Source organism: Myotis nattereri (assembly GCF_964212035.1).
Source record: "Myotis nattereri genome assembly, chromosome: 7".
Lineage (NCBI taxonomy): Eukaryota > Metazoa > Chordata > Mammalia > Chiroptera > Vespertilionidae > Myotis > Myotis nattereri.
Genome location: NC_138082.1, coordinates 3,259,084 through 3,280,548, shown reverse-complemented (window position 1 = coordinate 3,280,548; position 21,465 = coordinate 3,259,084). Strand labels below are relative to the sequence as shown.

General features: G+C 38.8%; 1 protein-coding gene across 2 annotated transcripts in view; it reads right to left on the bottom strand.

The window, feature by feature from the left end:
- Nucleotides 1-21,465, bottom strand: part of GLS (glutaminase) — a gene marked incomplete at its 5' end in the record, with an annotated part of 68,708 nt that overhangs the window by 28,337 nt on the left and 18,906 nt on the right. For both annotated transcript variants that reach the window (XM_081095412.1, XM_081095413.1), the window contains 6 exons: nt 1,148-1,198; nt 1,756-1,822; nt 9,604-9,662; nt 9,750-9,782; nt 17,632-17,690; nt 21,210-21,373. In XM_081095412.1, coding sequence (XP_080951538.1) covers nt 1,148-1,198; nt 1,756-1,822; nt 9,604-9,662; nt 9,750-9,782; nt 17,632-17,690; nt 21,210-21,373 — 433 coding nt within the window. The remainder of the gene's footprint in view (nt 1-1,147; nt 1,199-1,755; nt 1,823-9,603; nt 9,663-9,749; nt 9,783-17,631; nt 17,691-21,209; nt 21,374-21,465) is intronic.

Genomic DNA, 21,465 nt, shown 5'->3' with positions numbered 1-21,465 from the left:
ATTAAAAAAAAAATATTCTACAGCCCTGGCCATCATGGCTCATTTGGTTGAGCATCATCCCAGAAGGTTGCTAGTTAAATTCCTGGTCAGGGCACATGCCCAGGTTTTGGGACCCGTTCCCAATAGGAGTGTGCAGGAGGCAGCTGATAAATGTTTCTCTCTCATATCAATGTTTCTCTCTCTCTCTCTCCCTCCCTTTCTAAAATCAGTAAGAACTTATTTAAAAATGCTACAGAAAATGAAACTGGGACTCAGTTTGAAATTAGATCAGCATGGCTAAAAGGGGGCCAGGTTAGATCTCGATTTTACAATGACAAGACAGCTGGGGCCTGGAATCATGTGTGCCTAAAGCAAAGTGCCTCCTTTTAACTACCTCCTAGCACTCAAATATTTATTTGATTTCGCAAATTTTCTTTTCTTTAATTTACAATTTACAGTTCTTCACATTGGGCAGGTGACAAACTGTGATCTGGACTTCTATCAAAATCTACTTCAGAACAACTTCCCTAATATAAATTCTTTAAGATTACTGAAAGGTTAAAATTAAAGCACCTTCAAAAATAAAGACAGGCAAGCTAGAAATTAATAATTTGTTACTATGTAGCTTCACATTACAGACCCATCAGAGGCGCTAATGGTATTAAAGTAATAAAAATGAATGAGCTGGAAGTATGGGGGAGGGATGTCCAGGAATACTATCTCTAATTGAGTCTATACCACAACAGATGATGAGTCTGAAGAGAGTGGAGCTTGCTGTTCTACCTTAAAAGAAAACCCACTATGTGACTGCAGAAGCGAACTGAGAAACTGAGAAACTGCAAATGACGATGAACCGTTGTTAACGCCTCCAAACAAATGGAAAAGCTAAGAGAACAGAGGTCCGTTTATAACAAGAAGCTGTCAATTGTTCCTGACACTTCTTAAATAGAATGTGTTTACAGAAATAAATATTCCCTGATACATCCCGAGTCATGACTTTTTAGGAGATACACACATGAGAGTGTCTTTCATGAGTATGTTGTTTCAAATGTCAGTGGGAAATGTATTTTCTCTTGGCTCACAGACAAGATTTCAGAGATATCTATATTGTGCTAAATGATACACACATTTATTTGTATACACAATTCATATATTTAAAGTAAATTACCTGGAAATAGAAGTCTAATATACCAACCATGTCTGTGCCTTCTGGAAAACACTGGAAAACAAAAAAGAAAGGCAATTAAAAACATAGAAACACAGGGGGGGAAATGCAGATATAAGATTAAATTTTAAAAATGTATATTGATGTTTTATTTTAATTGAGAACAAAATAGCACATAACCTAAGAAAGGGTATAAACATGAAATCACAAAGAACAATAAAACAAAATAACATCACATATAGACTTCTAGATTCTAGTTTAAATGACAAAGATAAACTGATTCATAATTCATAAGCCAAGTTACTGGACCAGCCTCTTAAAATTTAAAAAATCAAGTGTAATCAACAATAGTAAGGCATTTATTTGAGTAAATGGGTGAATCCTTTCACAAAATTTGCATTAACATAACTAGTCAAATATTTGAATACTGCCAGATACAAATCAATTTAATAACATGAACACTTTGATAGCATAACTCAAGGTTATTTTGCAAAAACTTCTAAATCTTAAATAGTAGGTAACTTTAAAATCGACTGTTGAGTTCTTAGCATGTATCTTCATATATTTTATTAAATAAAAGAATAACTTGAAATAGAACAAAAGTTAAAAACCTTTTTTTCTTTTAAGTAATATCCTATTGCAAAATTTCGATCTCCACTTTCTCTTTCAGACTGAAACCTAGAAGAAAAAATAACATTTGCTTTATTTTCTGTAAAAGTATGGCTCTGTAGCTTAATCTGTATGTGCAAGTGCAGTACAAAGAACACGGACCTCATGGTCAAGACTGCTGGGTCCCAGTCCCAGTTCTGTCGATAGGCCTGCTAGCCATGTGGCCTTAGGCAAGTCATTTCAGTGACACCTCTTTCCATCTTAAATTTCTCAGCTGTAAAAAGGTTAAAATAAACTAGGCCAGTGGTCGGCAAACTGCGGCTGGCGAGCCACATGCGGCTCTTTGGCCCCTTGAGTGTGGCTCTTCCACAAAATACCGACTTCTGCACATGGGCCACGAAGTTTCAATCACACTGTACGTGCGTGCCCGCACGTGGTATTTTGTGGAAGAGCCACACTCAAGGGACCAAAGCGCCGCATGTGGCTAGCGAGCCACAGTTTGCCGACCACGGCACTAGGCCCTTTCTAATTCTCCTATTGTTTTTAACAAAGAAGCTAATTACCAAAAATTCCACCATTAAAATGCACAATTTTCTAGCTCTCTCAAAAGTACAATAGTCAATTCTAACTAAGGGAATACATGGACACTGCACTGAGGTGGGGACACATGAAATTACAGCATTCACTGATTAACAGATTTCAGGTGGAAGCCCAGGCAGTAGCACGAACACAGTTGTAAAGGTATAAAATATGGCATTTCATTGAAAAATAGCAAATATTCTGACGTATCTGGGAAATGGGATTTATGAAGAAGAGTAGAGAAACATCAAACTAACAAAGGAGGAGAGAACCAAGATGGCTGCGTAGGCAAATGCCTGTATTCACCGCCTCCCCCAACCACATCAAAATGACAAGAAAACTACAGAACCATCACCAGAACTGCTGGAAAGCTGGCTGAATGGAAGTCCTACAACTAGGAAAGTAAAGCAGGGAGCACACTGAGACTGGGAGGAGGTGAGCAGGTGCAGGACGGGCTGGTCCGGCACCCATGTGGGCTGCACTTGGGAGGGAGATAGCTTCTGTGGAGGCCACCGGGAGGAGCAAGGGGTCCCAGCCCAACACCAGAAGCCCAGCCCAGGGTCCCAGAGCTGGGGACAGGAAGTCCCTACGGGCAGTAAGAACTACAGGCTGGTTAAAAGGCTGGCACCCTGAACTGAGCTTACAATTTACAAGCTCCCGCTTGCTCTGAGCTCCAGTGCTGGGTGAGACTCTGGGGAACCCAGACCCATATGGGGAGAAACTGAACTGTCTGGCATCGAGGCAGGAATGTGGGGGCGGCTTTCTTCCAGATGGAGGTGCTCTGAGCCGTTTTGTTCCTGTGCTGGGACCTCACTGGTCGCAGGGCTGACTGGCAGCCATTTCTGTTTGCTCTGCCTGGTGATTCCCTGAGACCCCGCCCCACCCAATTTACAACCCCACCCAAGCTGTGGGAACAGCTTTTGCATATGAAGGGTCTGTCCTTTCTCAGGCTAAAAACCTGTCAAAAAGCTGCAGCTGGGCCATAACTACTCCCTCCGGCCCGCCCCGCCCAAGCCCTGCACAGAGCCATTTGCCAGATAGCCTCAGTCAAAGGCTAGATTAGCACCTCCCTAGAGATCCAGCACAGAAGCTCTCCCACTGCAGACACAGCGGACTCTCATAGCCAGTTATCCTGGAGGTCAAATCACCACTGGTATTGATGACAACATTCAAGGCTTAACTACAACAAGACTGTGCACAAAGACCACTAGGGGATGCACCAAGAAAGCATAACAAAATGCGGAGACAAAGAAACAGGACAAAACTGTCAATAGAGGATATTGAGTTCAGAACCACACTTTTAAGGTCTCTTAAGAACTGTCTAGAAGCCGCTGATAAATGTAGTGAGATCCTCAAGAAATCTAATGAGACCCTCGATGTTATGATAAAGAACCAACTAGAAATTAAGCATGCACGGACTGAAATAACGAATACTATACAGACTCCCAACAGCAGACCAGAGGAGCGCAAGAATCAAGGCAAAGATCTGAAATGTGAAGAAGCAAAAAACACCCAACCGGAAAAGCAAAATGAAAAAAGAATCCGAAAATATGAAGATAGTGTAAGGAGCCTCTGGGACAACTTCAAGCGTACCAACATCCGAATTATAGGGGTGCCAGAAGATGAGAGAGAGCAAGATATTGAAAACCTATTTGAAGAAATAATGACAGAAAACTTCCCCCACCTGGTGAAAGAAATAGACTTACAGGTCCAGGAAGCGCAAAGAACCCCAAACAAAAGGAATCCAAAGAGGACCACACCAAGACACATCATAATTAAAATGCCAAGAGCAAAAGACAAAGAGAGAATCTTAAAAGCAGCAAGAGAAAGAAACTCAGTTACCTACAAGGGAATACCCATACAACTGTCAGCTGATTTCTCAACAGAAACTTTGCAGGCCAGAAGGGAATGGCAAGAAATATTCAAAGTGATGAATACCAAGAACCTATAACCAAGATTACTTTATCCAGCAAAGCTATCATTCAGAACTGAAGGTCAGATAAAGAGCTTCACAGATAAGGAAAAGCTAAAGGAGTTCATCACCACCAAACCAGTATTATATGAAATGCTGAAAGGTATCCTTTAAGAAGAAGAAGAAGAAAAAGGTAAAGATACAAATTATGAACAACAAACATGCATCTATCAACAAGTGAATCTAAGAATCAAGTGAATAAATAATCTGGTGATCATAATAGAATCAGGGACATAGAAAGGGAATGGACTGACTATTCTTGGGGGGGAAAGGGGTGTGGGAGATGCGGGAAGAGACTGGACAAAAATCGTGCACCTATGAATGAGGACAGTGGGTGGGGAGTGAGGGTGGAGGGTGGGGCGGGAACTGGAAGGAGGGGTGTTATGGGGGGAAAAAAGAGGAACAAATGTAATAATCTGAACAATAAAGATTTAATTAAAAAAATAAAAAATAAAAAAATAAAAAAAGCTGCAGCTGGGTCAGGGAGACCCAAACCTATGAAAAGGCCGAAGACCCAGCACGAGCACCAGCCTGGCCTTGCTTCACAGCGGGGCCTCGTCTGGGCACTTCCAAATCTGATACAAAGAGGAGGAATCTGTAGATCTCTCTGTAGCTCCTGCTGGGTGGCCCCAGGCAGTGGCTGACTTTGCACCTCCCTGGAGACCCAAGAGTCAGTGTACCCAGTGGTCAGTGTGAGACCATACCAGACTACAACTCTACACATCCACAAGCAACACACTCAAGGGGCAGACTCAGTGAACACCAAAGCCCCACTGAAGCAAGTCCTGCTCCATAGGGGTGTCTCCTGCACAGCAGCTCTCCCACTGTAGTCACAGCTGGTCCTCACAGCCAATTGGCCTGGAGATCAATTCCTCCCAGTGACACCAAGCGCAATGAAGGCTCAACTACAAGACTGTGCTCACAGCCCACAAAGGAGTGCACCTAGAGCTCCCAGCTCAGGTGACTGGGGAGGCTGAGCCATTGGGCCCTATAGGACACCTACTATACAAGGCCACTCTGTCAACTCAAGGAGACTTAGCAGCTCTACCCAATACATAGAAACAAACACAGGGAAGCAGCCAAAATGCAGAGACAAAGAAACACGTCACAAATGAAAGAAATGGAAGAAAGCAATCTAGTGGATATAGAGTTCAAAACCACGATTATAAGGTTACTCAAGAATCTTCTAGAAACCTCCAAGGGACTTAGTAAGACTTTCAAGGATCTTGGTGAGAATGGCAAAAAAAAAAAGGAAGGAAGGAAGGAAGGAAGGAAGGAAGGAAGGAAGGAAGGAAGGAAGAAAGAAAGAAAAAGAAACAGTCAGAAATTAAGCATACACCAAGTGAAATAAAGAATAATATACAGGGATTCAACAGTAGAATAGAGGATCCCAAGAATCAAACAATGATTTGAAATATGAGGAAGGAAAAAACACCCAACCCGAAGAGCAAAAAGAAAAAAAAGAAACAAAAAATATGAAGATAGTGTTAGGAGTCTCTGGGACAACTTCAAGCGTACCAACATTCGCATTATGGGGGTGTCAGCAGAAGAGAGAGCGAGCAAGATATTGAAAACCTATTTGAAGAAATAATGACAGAAAACTTCCCCTACCTGGTGAAAGAAATAGACTTACAAGTCCAGGAAGTACAGAGAACCACAAACAAGAGTAACCCAAAGAGGTCCACACCAAGACACATATTTAAAATGTCAAAAGCAAAAGACAAAGAGAAAATCTTAAAAGCAGCAAGAGAAAACCAGTTACCTACAGGGGAGTGCCCATACGACTGTCAGCTGATTTCTCAACAGAAACTATGCAGGCCAGAAGGGAGTAGCAAGAAATATTCAAAGTGATGAATTGCAAGAACCTACAACCAAGATCACTCCACCCAGCAAAGCTATCATTTGGAACTGAAGATCAGATAAAGAGCTTCATAGACAAGAAAAAGCTAAAGAAGTTCATCACTACCAAACCAGTATTATATGAAATGCTGAAGGGTATTCTTTAAGAGGAAGAAGAAGAAAAAGGTAAAGATAAAAATTATGAACAACAAAGTGGCAACAAATACACATCTATCAACAATTGAATCTAAAAAATCAAATGAGTAAAAAAATCTGATGAACAGAATAAACTGGTGAATGGAATAGAATCAGGGGCACGGAAATGACTGACTGACTGACTGATGATTCTCAGAGGGAAGGGGGTATGGGGAAAGAGATTAAACAAAGATCTTATATGCATGTATGCATTACCTATGGACACAGACAATAGGGTGGCAAGGGCCTGGGTGGGGTGGGAACTGGGTGGAGGGGAGCTATGGGGGGTGGGGACCTCTGTAATAATCTCAACAATAAAGGTTAATAATACTAATAATAAAAAACTAACAAAGGAGACTAGGACCAAATTATCAAGACTTAGAAATGCTAAGAAATGTAATAGCTCTTGATTGCCAACAAAATGAAAGCTTAAAGCTCTCAAACAAGCTACCCTGTTAACTCTACATTTTAGAAGGTTAGTTCTGACATCAGTTTGGGAATGGGAAAAAGAAAGGATGAGTGATGTTATTAGGTGACTACTGTAATGAGAATTACAGGAAGCCTGAATTTAGGTAGTGATGATAGACCTGGAGGGAGAAGTTTGACTAAAATGAGAGCAGCTGTGCAAATCTTCAGACTTGATGGGAAAAAAGAGAAATAGTGTGAAGTCACTCTACCAGGTCTTAAGGAGGGCAGAGTCTAATGGTGACAATGGGGCAAAGACAAGATATAGAAAGAGTTCAATAAAATGAGAGCACAGAAGGGTGAGATGAAATTAATAAAAAGCTTCCTGGGAAAGTTACTGAAGCTGATGAATAACAGTTGGTAAGGCAGACAACCTGAAAAGGTTTGCCCTCTGAAACATAAAAAGCATCACCTAATTAGAACTCCTGCCAAAAGTGTTTGAACTTCATCTAATCACAAGGAAACAACCAGGCCTATAAAAAACAGAGAATATCCACTACAGCCCATGAGCTAGATCCAACTTGCTTCCTGTTTTTATAAATAAGGTTTGTTTATATGGCTACGTTCATACTCAGAGTAGAACTAATAGTTGTAACAGAGACTACTTGTCTAAAATTTTTATTACCTGGTCCTTCACAGAAAAAGGTAATTCCTGCTCTAGAAAATAAGTGATTGGCACGCTTAAAAAAAAGTCATTTAATAAAATTTTTAAAAGCAAGAGACTAAGGCAGGCAGACTGTTTTACTTTTAAAAGACAAAAGACCATGATTAGTTCCTTAATTAGTTTATGGCATTTAGAGGACATTTGGGGACATCTATGTATTGATTAATATCACATCTACACTAATAAAAGAGAAACATGGTAATTGGCGTACGACTGCTACCCTTTTCATTGGCTAATCAGTGAGATATGCAAATTAACTGTCAGCCAAGATGGCAGCCGGCAGCCAGGCAGCTTGAAACTAACATGAGGCTTGCTTGCCTCAGTGATGGAGGATAGGAGGATCTTGGAGGAAACCAACGTTCCTGCGGCTGCAGGCTTCTGAGCAGGCAGTTTAAGAAACATTGTAACAAATACCTCCTCCGGACTTCAGCCAGCAGATTCGCAACATTGTAAGCAAAGGCCAGAAACCTACTTTCAGCACCGGAGGGAGGCCTAAGAGCTGGAGCCAAGCCTCAAGGTAAAGCTGGCCCAGAATAAAAGAAAAAAAAAGAAAAAAAGGAGCGGTTGGGAACTTCAGTCACCCCCAGCCTGAAAACAGCCCTCAGCCCCTCACTCAGACTGGCCAGGCACCCCAGTGGGGACCCCCACCCTGATCCAGGACACCCTTCAGGGCAAACCAGCCGGCCCCACCCATGCACCAGGCCTCTACCCTATATAGTAAAAGGGTAATATGCCTACCAGCACCGGGATCAGCATGACAGGGGGCAGCGGCCAAACCCCCTGATCACCCTGCGGCTCTGTGTGTGACAGGGGGCGGGGCCCCAACCCCCTTAGCAGCCCTGCTCTGTGCCTGCTGCGGGGGAGCTCCCCAACCCCCCACCCCACGGGCCCTGCTCTGTGTGTGATGGGGTAGAGCCATAACCTCCCCATCGGCCCTGCCCTGAGTGTGAGAGTGGCGGCGCCCCAACCCCCTGATCGGCCCTGCTCTGTGGGTGATAGAGGGCGGTGCCCCAACCCCCTGATGGGCCCTGCTCTGTGTGTACGGGGGGTGGTGCCGCAACCTCCCCATCGACTCTGCCTTGAGTGTGACAGGGGACGGTGCCCCAACCCCCCAATTGGCCCTACCCTGAGCGTGACTGAGGGTGGCATCGCAACCTCCCCATCTGCCCTGCTCTGTGCATGATGGGGTGGCGCCCCAACTCCCCAATCGGCCCTGCTCTGAGCCCAACCAGGGGCTGCACCTAGGGATTGGGCCTGCCCTCTGCCACCCGGGAGCGGGCCTAAGCCAGCAGGTCGTTATCTCCCGAGGGGTCCCAGACTACGAGAGGGCACAGGCCGGGCTGAGGGACTCCCCCCACTCCCCTGAGTGCACAAATTTTTGTGCACCGGGCCTCTAGTGTTAAATAATGTCCTTAAGTGTCGATGGTACTATAGTTATGTAGGAAAATGCCCTTATTCCTAGGATACACAGGTTAAGTTATTTAAAAGTGAAGTGTCATGATGTTTACGTAATTTCAAACAGTTTAGAATAAAAGCCACCCATATAAATGTACATATCTATATATATAAAAGGCTAGCATGCAGTGTCCCCTTGGGAGTTCAATCACTCCCTATGACATGCACTGACCACCAGGGGGTGGCGCGGAATGAAGGAAGGCCCCAGCTGGCAGCCAGACATCCCTGGACTGGGAACAGGCGCAGGCCAGGCTGAGGAACCACCACTCCTCCCCCCGCCCCCTGCGCAGGAATTTCGGGCACCAAGCCTCTAGGACAGCCATGGGCAAACTACAGCCCTGGGACCAGATCCGGCCCATTTGAAATGAATAAAACTAAAAAAAAAAAAAAAAAAAAAAAAAGACCGTACCCTTTTATGTAATGATGTTTACTTTGAATTTATATTAGTTCACACAAACACCCCACCCATGCTTTTGTTCCGGCCCTCCGGTCCAGTTTAAGAACCCATTGTGGCCCTCGAGTCAAAAAGTTTGCCCACCCCTGCTCTAGAATGTATGTGTGTGTGTGTGTGTGTATGTATGTAGAGATACACATATATTTTTTTACTAATGAGAGAGGTTGATAAAAAGCAGATAAGAGGAATGGTCCATTATAAAATCCTAAGTCATAAAGCAGACTCACGTTGCATTACTGAATCCAACATATTCATTACCAGCCATCTTATTCAAAAACTGCATCACCTATAAACCAAAATTTAAAAGTGTCAGTATCAAAAAATAAAGATATAAAGAATGTAGCATAAAAACTGAATTCTATATTGCACTTACATAGTCAAATTTTTCAGCATTATTCACTCCTTGCTACAAAGAAATTAGACATGAAAACATTAATGAAGGTACCACATTTAAGTTTTAAATGAATATAATATAAATATTTCAAACTATCATAAAATTAATATACTGTGCATTAGTACTTTCAAATCTAGAAAATGCTTCTAAAGTAACCTAATATTTACATAAATTATATACATTTTTTCATTAATATCCTATGTTGAAAATTATCTGAGTTACAAAGGGAATGCTTTATTTTAAGTATTACTTTACCCAACCCAAAGTTATAGAATTTTAAATACAAGTTACTCCAAATCCCGTATCTTTCATGACAGATAATCTGCTAGACAATGTTAATTCCATATTTTTAAAAAACTTAAAATAAAGTTTCACCCTTAGAGAAAAAGTGAGTATGGTTTTAAATTAAGAGCAATCTACTTATATTTTTTAAATAACCTTAAACCAATATATGAGTTAGAAAAATGAGTTATGTTGCAAAATTAATCTTTTAATTCTAGTATATGCAAACATTCTGGATAGATTTTACTAGTGTAGAGAAAGCTCTACTTTTAATATCTCACTTGTTATATAATAAATCTTGAAATAAAAAAACATATTTCAGAGTCTCTAAAAAGTTAGCTACGTCTGTATTTAACATTGTGCCAATTCAGAATATAGAAGATGTATTGTTTCATCGCTTCTATTTCTGACATGTTAGCTACTGCAAATGTCAATAGGTAAAACCTATGTAATGTAGATCAGTTCAAGTAGCCAAACGGTTGCATTTTACCTCAGTGAAGTTTACAAAGCAGTAAGTTGTAGATCTGAAATCAAACGTATTAATTGGTGATGTGCACCCAAAAGAAACAATACATCTCTAAGTTTAAAACAGGTTCAAAAGAAAAAAATTTGACAACTATAGTTTTAAAAATAAAAAATTTTAATTTTACCTTCAAAAAATCCAAAACATTAAAATTAAAATTTTAGTATGGGGGGAAAACCTGTATGAGAGTATTATTTAATTGAATAAAGCCAGGTTCATTCTCCACTTTATAAGCAGATTAGAATGTGGCTGACAATCTGTGGAATCCTAAAAATCACTTTATTTAAGAAAAGATGCGCAATCCACATATACAATCAGTAGCTAGAAAGAACACCACATTTTTTCATCAAATTAGTTATTAACAAACTTATACAAGGATAATTTAGCTACAGCCATATTGTAATCACTATGTCTTTTCTCTAAAATGTTTTCTGACATATTTTAAGTTTTCTTTCCTTATAATACACCAGAAATCAGAATGTAGAAATGTAACTCCAAAGCTGTTCAATGAAAAATAATTAAAAGAAGAAATTACCAACTTCATTGAACTGTTGCAGTTGTCAAAATATTCCATAGATCCTAATGCTGTAAAATATGTAACAACATTTAAACCACAAAAACCTTTTTAACCTTTAAAAAAGCATAAAAAATAAAAACCCAAAAAAACTAACAAACAAAAAGAACCACAACTCTTTTGGAAAAGGATGTCAGCATTTGCATTGTGATGTCACATGATTACTGGTTATACAATTAATCAATGTAAAACAAGTTAGATTGAACTTTCATTCTCACCTAAACTGTGCCCTATAAAATTAACACAAATTTTCCTTATTTAGCTGTTGTGTTTAATTAAAAAAAAAAAAATAAAAAAATGACAGAAAAAGAAAACCGTTCCAATCCTAGACTATGGCCACCTTTTTGTAGCTTACCAAAATCAAGTACTATTGAGTTTTGTTTCTATGGTTTTTTTACAGAAACCTTCATATTTACCAATGCCTATCATTATAAAAAATTTGAGTAAGCTACTTGAAGTGTTCTAGACAAATTATGTAAAAAATAAGAATATTTAAATGATGGTGTTGACTCAAAAAACTCTCCAAAACTTACCCCATTTAAATGTAAAAGCACTTGGTTACTATTTATTCTTATTATCTATCCTGGAAATAGCACTTAATGTTAGTCAATAAATATATTTGCCCCTGTATCTCTTGGAAAGACTTCATGAACCCAAACAATCATAAGATGTCATGTTATTTTTATTTTGAAAAAGTTACTATATAGAATTTATTTGTAAAGATATAAAAAAAAAATACGCATACAAATAGAATAAATACCCTGCAAACAAATAAGCAAACGTGAACTTAAAAAACCATCCTCATCATCAATTAGTGGGTGCAGCGGTGTGGAGGGACAGGGGTGAAAATTAAAATGGTCATGGCCATATGGGGGCTGGGTAGACTCTTCCGTTTATTTTGTGTATGTCTGAAGATTCTCATTAAATATTAAAGGGAAAACGTCTATTTGCTAATAATTTCTCATATTAATTTACAAAATTTGTCCTTGAGAATATTTTCTTTACCCTTAAAACAATATTTGATTTTTAATTAGTTCATGTATCAGTGGATATTTTCTATTACTAGAATGAGTTTAATTCTTTCACTATTTTAAATTTTTACAAATGCACAAGTTGAGAAATATCACTGACAACAGATGGGAAGAGAGAAATAGAAAAGGTTTAAAAGCAATGTCACAGTATTTTACACATCTATCTCATTATATACAGAAGTCACAGTAATCCTCAAAAATTATGCTTATTGCTGCTACAAAAACTAACACCGCGATTAGATCCTCTTTCTATTCTGCTGAAACCAAAGAACTGAGGACCTGCTCCCAGTCACTACAGTGCTTCACATCCTCACTACCACTGACTCCACTGTTTCAAATGTTCTCTTTTGTTGGTGGCCCACAGGTTTTCAGAACCGGAAGCAGTGCACCATGGTAAAATTTGGGACACATGAGAAGTATACCTTTCTTTTGGGAAGTGGGAGGAAACCCAGATTAAAGGCAGATTAACTTCTAAAAAAGCATATATAAAAACTGAGATTTGAAAACTGATAATCTAAAGCTATTAATACTTTTATTCTTTTTAGCCTTTTATTCTTGGGGGGAAAAACCCTATGACCAGAAGTATGTTTATTCCAGTTTTAAATCACTGCAGCATTATTATATATCGCGTTATTTTAATCTTTAAAAGTTACATTAAGTATAGCAGGAAACCTTAAAAAAAAATAAGCTGGATAAAATATACTCACTAAATTTCTAATCCACTGATCAAATGACTTTTTTAAAAAAATGTTTTTATTGATTTCAGAGAGGGAGGGAGAGGGAGAGAGAGAAACATCAATGATGAGAGAGAATTGTGGATCCGCTGCCTCCTGCACACCCCACACTGGGGATCAAGCCCGCAGTCTGGGCATGTGCCCTGACCAGGAATTAAACCTGGGACCTGCAGGACGACGCTCTATCCACTGAGCAAAACCAGCCAGGGCTGACCAAATGACTTTTAAAAAGCAAACCACATGGCTTGTTTGAAAAGGCAGTAATCAGACCGAGATTACAAAATTATATATATTTATTTTTCTATAAACATACCTATCAAAGATATTAAAGAATCTACATTCCTTTAAAGAAAACTTTATGAATGAAAATTTGATAAAGAGGCAGTGACTTTCAACACTGGCTGATAAAATGTATTACTAGAGTGGTTTTACAACCTGTTTTTACAAAATACTCATGAATTGAACCATGTATTATACAATTTAACAGGTGAAAATATCACTGTTAACAGAAATAAATTTAATATAAAAGACAAAGTCACTGCATTAATCTGTTCTTTTGTATATAAATAACTTGATTCCGTCCATAAAATATGGAGATATAAAAGCCAACTGACAATTATAGATCTTAGAGAAAAGATGCCTAGAAGTAAGGCAAAACAAAGTAACTGAAAATTTTATAAAATACTCCCAAGTTTAATCTTGCTTTAAAGAGAATGCTTTAAGAGCTAACTACTTGGAGTATTTTAATAGGTATTACAGATAAAAAATAATGTTCTAAAACTAGTTTTTTCATAGATTAAAAAACATAGCTTGAAGGACATTAACTAAAAGCTAAAAAAGAGAATCCTATCTCGTAGCCGTGATAAAATATCCAAGCTCTGGGTGCTCCTTGAGCAAAGGCCGAGGCCTACAGGTAGTGAGCAGCCACTACTGTCTCAAGAATGATTATGCACCACTGAAAATCAGATGTGACTTTTAAACCAATAAATTTGCTTAAAAATAAAGCAACAAAAAAGTGAATTGTTTGGCAATAAATTATTTTTCATTTAAAAGAAACCTCAAATACACCAACTGATATAAACATGAAGTAATAAACCCATACAACCCTTTCTTATGCATGTCAGCAAGTCCAAGGCATCATCGATTGCTCCCAGAACCACAAACCGCCTTAAAAATGTGGCTTCCCAGCCAGCCTGACAGGTTACTGCTGACATAACCAATCCGAGCATCACAACAGGCAGATTTTCATGGAGCATGATTAACTCATTTTAAGAGAAAGAAGGGAAACAAACTTCTGTTTTTTTAAATTAAAAAATACTTCTGATATTAAAAAACAGCTTCTTCAAATGACAAACACTGGAAACTACCACTAGAATAGATACATAAGCAAAGAAGACAATGTAAGTCTTTTAAGATAAAAAAGCAGAAGTGTGGCAATAATCTTGTAATATGTTATCCTCATTTTTCATGCCCTAACCCTCAAGTTATTATCAGGCTTAACTTTCAAACTACAGCTACATGAAAAGTTTTACCACTGGAAAGAAAAAAATTACATACGAATACTACTATTCCACACAGAATAACAGTGCTCCTTTCAAATTTATTTTTCCTCTTTAAATCAAGTGATCACATCATCATCATCATCCAATAAAACTACATCAGAAAGTATTCCTTTAAATTTAATAGCTACCATAGAGAAAAAGAGAGGAAGTACCTTTATGTTTTATGTTGGTTTTTTTTATGTACAAAATGACATTTCTTTTATGAAGGTATTTACCTATATAGCTTTGTTTAAAATGTTAAATATTGGCGGTTTCCTACAAGTTTAGTAGTTAAGAATTTATGCAACAGGTTCCTTCTGTCCAAATCCTCCTTTTCTCCACAATCTGCTAATCCTTTGAACACTTGTTCTGCCTCTTGCCCCATTTCCTGAGGATCACCACCAATCCTACAAGGAAAAAATATCAATACTACAAAATTATGAAATAAAGAGTCTTACTAAAGACTCTACTTTGTGTGTGTGTGTGTGTGTGTGTGTGTGTGAACGGAAATAACGTGAAGAGACTATTTTAATAGCACCATAATAAAGTTTTGAATTTGAAAGGAAAAAACATAGCTTGAAAGACATTAACGAAAAGCTAAAAGAGAGAATCCTATCTCGTAGCCATGATAAAATACCCAAGCTCTGGGTGCTCCTTGAGCAAAGGCCTAGGTCTATAGGTAGTGAGCACCCGCTACTGTCTCAAGAATGACCATGCACCACTGAAAATCAGACGTGACTTTTAAGCCAGTAAATTTGTATCTTTTGTATAAATTAAAATTCAGAAAATAAAATTTCTGCTTCTTGGACAATATAACTGTGGTAGGTAAAGACAAAGATGTAATTAACAGAAACAGCAAACAGAAAAATCAGGAGATTTAGCTCAAGCCCGATCCTGCTGCAGTTGAAAGCCATGGGATTTCTTCACTGCACATATTAAAGTAAGAGGGCTGGGCTTGAAGAACCTTTCGGCTATGGTTTTCTCACCCCAATTTCAATGACCAACTCATAAACATTACATGATCATATAACTTGTAGAGATTACATACAATTAATATAAGAGTTTTCAATTCTTTTTTGAAGACTATTATATACTGGGGCAGTGAGTTTTAGAGGTACACCAAGCTTACCCCTGATGTACCTCTAGATTTAGATAAAGGTCATTTAAAAAGACAACAAAAAAACCCCTTGTGAAACACCTTCTGAAAAACAATAAAAATAAAAATTTAAAGTGACCTTAAATATAAACCATACCCTAAAGCTTCATTTCCAGTATATTTAAACTTTTATAAATTTAAAATCATGATCAAATTTGTAAATACAAGATGACTCAGTTAAATTTTTGCTCTGTTGGACGCTGAACCACACTTGTGTATTTGTGTTTTAACTCTGTTTCTAAGTGCTCACATTAATATGGCTTAATGGCTGTGAATGAACATGGTAAGTGAAACTAATGAAGTGACGGTATGGTATGACCAGACATGAATTTCCCACACGCAGCCTTGCAGTGTGGTATGTTAAACCCAGGAATCATTAAACAGAGGACGAATGCAGTTAAGGAAGGCATTTGCATATGCCCTTTCTTGATACTATTGTTGTGCCACATGAATCTTTCTCCAGCATAAGAGCTCAAACTAGGATCCATGGATCAGCTTCAAAGGGTCTGTGAACTCCCAAAAAGTTACATAAAATCATGGTATGTGAACGTTTTTTCTGGGAAGATCCACAAAAGGTTCAGAACCCTTCTTGTTTTTTCATTAAACACTATTAACACATACAATGTAGTGTATAAATTTGCTCACCTCTAATTCAAGTTACTTATTCAAATCTAACAGTTATTAATGAGACTTTTCTCTCATTGCAGTGTTTATTGCACTGCATGGTAAGGGCCCATTTACTTGTGTATACTCCACACTATAATGTAAGCCACCTGAAGGCAGGGCTGTGCCTAGCTATATTCATATTATAATTTCCTAGAAGAGACAGTTTCTTTTCGCCTCAAACTGACAACTTTTCTCTTATGCAAAACAGTCATAAATAACTAGATGCTATAATGGACAAAATGAAAATTTCCAGAGCTTACTGAATTAGTTACATAAAAATAACACTTGGCTATATTACCTACGTCATTAGAGTTACAAGGATTGAGTGGGTCAATAGACATACATATTCTTAAGATTAGTCTTCTAATTTAAAGGCCTCTTCTCATGAGCATATAAAATTCATGAAACAGGATTTCTAGCATACAAGGTAGATGAATTTTCATTAATTGGGCCAAGAGCATAATTGATATTCAAACATTCTTTGTCTAGCCAAGATATCCCATCCTCAGTCACACACCTACCTACAGAGCCATACATTTACTTTTTCAAAGCTCGGAACACACAGCACAGATTTACTAAGACAGCACATAAATGTTCCAAACACAAATGAAACTTATTTGACTATAACTAAAGTACATAATAAAATCTAAATAATACCACACAACAGAACTATTTTCAAATACTAATTTCAAACATTACATTAGAGCTTCCAATTATTAAGGCAAACCAGACACTGAAAAATTTTTTTAATTAAAATATACAATGCAAACCAAAGCATAAAAAATAATGTAACTTAATAATTGGAATTAAGTCTTAATTATTTTAGTTATTATACTAGCATGATTGAAGTAAACCAAATAAAACAAGTTTAAATGAAAATCATAATTAAAGCTCATGAAAATGTCAAAGACTTGAAAATATTCAAGGGTAAATGTACTTTGTCTTAACACAAAGTACCAGAACATTTGTTCCTACATATGTTGATGACAAACATTAAACAATAAAATGTTTTTAACTGTTTACATCTGTGCATTTTAAAAGAGCCAAAAGGAACAGAAAAAAAAAAATATCAAAACTTTAAGAAGAAAAACTTGTGCCTATTGTTCAGCAGAGACTTTTGAATTTTTGCCAGCTCTTCAGATCAAGAATAACTGTTGAAATTTACAATGAGTCATCTGTTTTGAAATTATATCATTTATTTTTACATTAATAGATATCCTAATTTTATACCAAAAGAGTAATTTAACACCAAAAGAAAACTTTTTATAGTTCTACATAAATAATCCAAAATTCACATTTATGCTTTAGTTATTAAAAAGATGTACTAGGTAAAAAGGAAATGTCACCATTTTACCTTTATTAATGAAGTCACAACAATTGCTCCAGCATTTACCATAGGATTATGTGGCTTATCTGTAACACATAAAAGCAACAGCATTATTTCGAATATCTGATATCATTTTCTGTGACGCATAGTTTTTTCCCCATGAACATGTACCTATTTCTTCATGTAAGCCACTGTCAGTTTTTTTGGGGGTGGTGGGGAGTATGGAGGAATGCACTTAAAAATCACTTACATATCAAACCAGTAATGCACCTCCAAGAAGCTGCTATCCGAGATGATGCAAATCGACCAAACTGTGGAACAACCAGTCGCTATGACATGCACTGACCACCAGAGGGCAGATGCTCAGCACCGGAGCTGCCTCCTGGTGGTCAGTGCGCTCCCATGGGGGAGCGCCGCTCAGCCAGAAGCCCTGAGCTGGGCTCACAGCTAGTGAGCGCAGCAGAGGTGCAGGAGCCTCTCCCGCCTCCGTGGCAGAGCTAAGAATGTCCAACTGCTGGCTTAGGCCTGTTCCAGCCATCAGTTGGACATTCCCCCGAGGGCTCCCAGACTGTGAGAGGGCGCAGGCCGGGCTGAGGGACCCCCCCGCCCCCAAGTGCATGAATTTCGTGCACCGGGCCTCTAGTAATAATTGTATACGTGAACAAAAATTCATGTACAGAAGGCAGTGCTTAGTAGTGTTAACACATTGTTTGCGGATAGTTTTTATCGCGCGCTAACAGGTGGCGCGGGCCATTTTTGCTAATTTTTTGCACAAATGGCAACGTTCAGTAAAATTACGATAACTTTAGTTTACGTATTTATATGTTACCTGCATTCTACCGCTAGTCTATAAAAAACGTATTAATACATGTCCCGCGCTCTACTACCAGTCAACGTAAAACGTGTAAGTAAAACGTATAAATACGTTTCCAGCATACAATGTGTTAAGAGTGCATCCAAATTTTCTAATTCTGCCATTTATTAGCTATTTGACTATGGACAACTAACTGATCTTCACTGTGCATGTTTTCCCATCTGTAAACTAGGATAACAATAGCACCAGCACCCCAGCAAGTCATAACGCTTAAATAGAGGACTCCGGTCAAGATAGAATAGGTAAAGATGGTGCTGTCATCCTCCAAAGATCACATCAAAATTAAAACTAAACTACAGTACAGCCATTACTGAGAATGGCATGCGCTCTGACTGACCAGAAGTCCTATAATTAAGGACATAAAGAAGCCAAATGGAGATTGGTAGGAGGGGCAGAGATTTGAACAGGCTAGTCCCACACCCACGTGTGTAGGTTAAAAATTAGGAGGGGAAACTTGCAGCTCAGAGGCCCCCTGAAAATTGAGGGGTCCCGCCCGGCGCTCACACTTGGCTCTTTCCCAACGTATCGATGCACACCAAGCTCCCAGCCCAGGGTTCCAGTGCCAGGAAGAGAAACCCCTATAACTTCTGGCTGTGAAAACCAGCAGGAATTAAGTTAAGATGGAGGGCTGCTAGAGTCTCAGGCACTCCTATTAAAGGGCCTGCATGTGGACTTATTTGGACTCACTCCCTCTGAGCCCCAGGGCAGGGGCAGCAGCCTATAAGGCACCAGGGACATACATACAGGGAGGAACTGAGTTGTCTGGCTTTGGGCCAAGGACGGGAGGGGCAGCTTTCTCACACACACAAGAGCTGGCAGAGGCCATGCTTTCACTGCTGAGCCCTCCTGATGCAGGTGCAGAAAGGCACTCTATCTGAGTCCCATCAACCTGACAATCACTGTTCACCCAGCCCTGGTGATTCCCTGAGGCCCCATGCATGTACAGGAGGCAGCCAATCAATTTTTCTCTCTCTCCCTGCCTCTCTCGAAAAAAATCAACAAAAGCAATTCCTCAAGTGAGGATTAAAAAACCACCACCAGTCAATTCACCAGAACTTCCTAGATTACTCTATTTTACATTACATAGAAAAATATTAAGTTTTTCTTGTAAAATGTTTAATCTTGCTAGAACAAAAATATTTGTTCTTCCCATATTAAATCTTTTTTTCCACATTAAACCTTGATTTCAGTGAGTTTAATAAATAAATAAAGTACGTCTGCATGTACTGTCCTTACTGAAGTTATGAGTTTATGGTAATATCCATAGTCAAACGTAGCATCACATTAGAAAGATTATAATAAAAGAATAATATGTAATCATTCCCAAAATAATTAGGAAAAGAAACATGAGAAAATACCCTCTAACTTCACTAACAAAATAAAACAATGACTATAAATCACATTTCATTTTTATCCAAAATAAAGAAAAAATACAAAAGTATTTCTCCAAACCATTATTGCAACTACTGAATTCCTTCACTCTTGCTTTCTTCAATTATCTTAACTTACACAATGAGGAACCTAGCATGTGCCTGAAACATTAAAAAAACCCCACAAATCTATAGGTTGATATGTAGATTTAAAACACCAACTGCTATCAGATCAAAAGTACTAACTATCTTTGTCTTCCCTTTTCTTTTGGATCCCTGTAAAGTAATAAGGCTTGTTAGTTGTCTAACTATTTAATGCAAATTTTTCTTTCAAATATTAAATGTTACAAAACAGAAAAAGCAAAAACACTATCTCAAGCAGGGCCACCACTTAAAACTTATTATGGAAGTTCAAATATATCCTATCCTATATAATAAAAGAGTAATATGCAAATAGACCGAACGGCAGAACAACTGGTCGCTATGACATGTGCTGACCACCAAGGGGCGTGCGCGGAACATTGTGGGCATCGGCCATGGCAGATGGAGCAGGTGAGTGGGGGTGCCAGAACAAGGTGGGGCACCGGTTGCTGTTATTGGGTCGAGCCTCTGGTGGTTACTGAAAATTCTTTGCTCCCGTGTGCACAGTCCCGCCTGGCTCTCGCACCCGCTGAGGGTTTCTTCACCTCCCCCTGGCTCCTGAGGGGCGACTGGGGCATGAACCGCTGCTTGTACTTGCTGACAGCGCCAGCCCCGTGCCAGCAGTGGGTGCGAGTAGGGCTGGCACCATCAGCCCATGGGGGCTGCCTGCAGACAGGGGACTGCGATGGGAGGGCCCAGGCAGGGGTGTGGAGGATTGGCCAATACCCACCCCTGTGACCACTGCAGCCTCTCGGCCCACAGTTCCTTTCAAGGTGCATAAATTTGTGCACTGGGCCCCTAATACAATATACAAAAGCAGAAATATAAACACCCATGTATAGCTATCCTTTAGCTTTAACAATTACCAACATACAGTAAGTCACACCTAGCACTCTCAGCTACACTCCATGAATTCTCTGAAAGCAAATTCCAGATAGTGTGAGATTTTACTATAAGCTATTCCCCTATGTGATTATAAAGTAAAAATCTTATCCTGCCCCCACCCCTATTATCTTCTCCTTATTCCACTTTCCAGTGGTATGAGATGCCTAAAATAACCATTTAAAAAAGTAGGTTATGAAAACATCTCCACTGGTTTCACAGAATTCTATGAAAAATGAAGTATGAATGCTTTTAATGTTCCCCCTCCAAAAAAAGACCCACTTAAGTTTACATAGGAAAGGTATCTTTTTTCTGACCAACTTTTATATAATTCTTACCATCTTCATTTAAAAACAGTTTGTTGAATCTTAATCCACTTGGCTCTTTCCCAACATAGCGATGCACATATTCTGTTCCAAGGTCATTAACCGCAATGGCATATTTCAAAGGTTTTACACAGGACTGAAGACAAAATGGAACTTTGGTATCCCCAATAGAATGCCTATTTAAAGGAAGATTAAATAATACTTAGAATAAACTGGAATCATTGGTGTTATATTTACATGGTAATGCTAATTTGCAACGGTTTCCCTA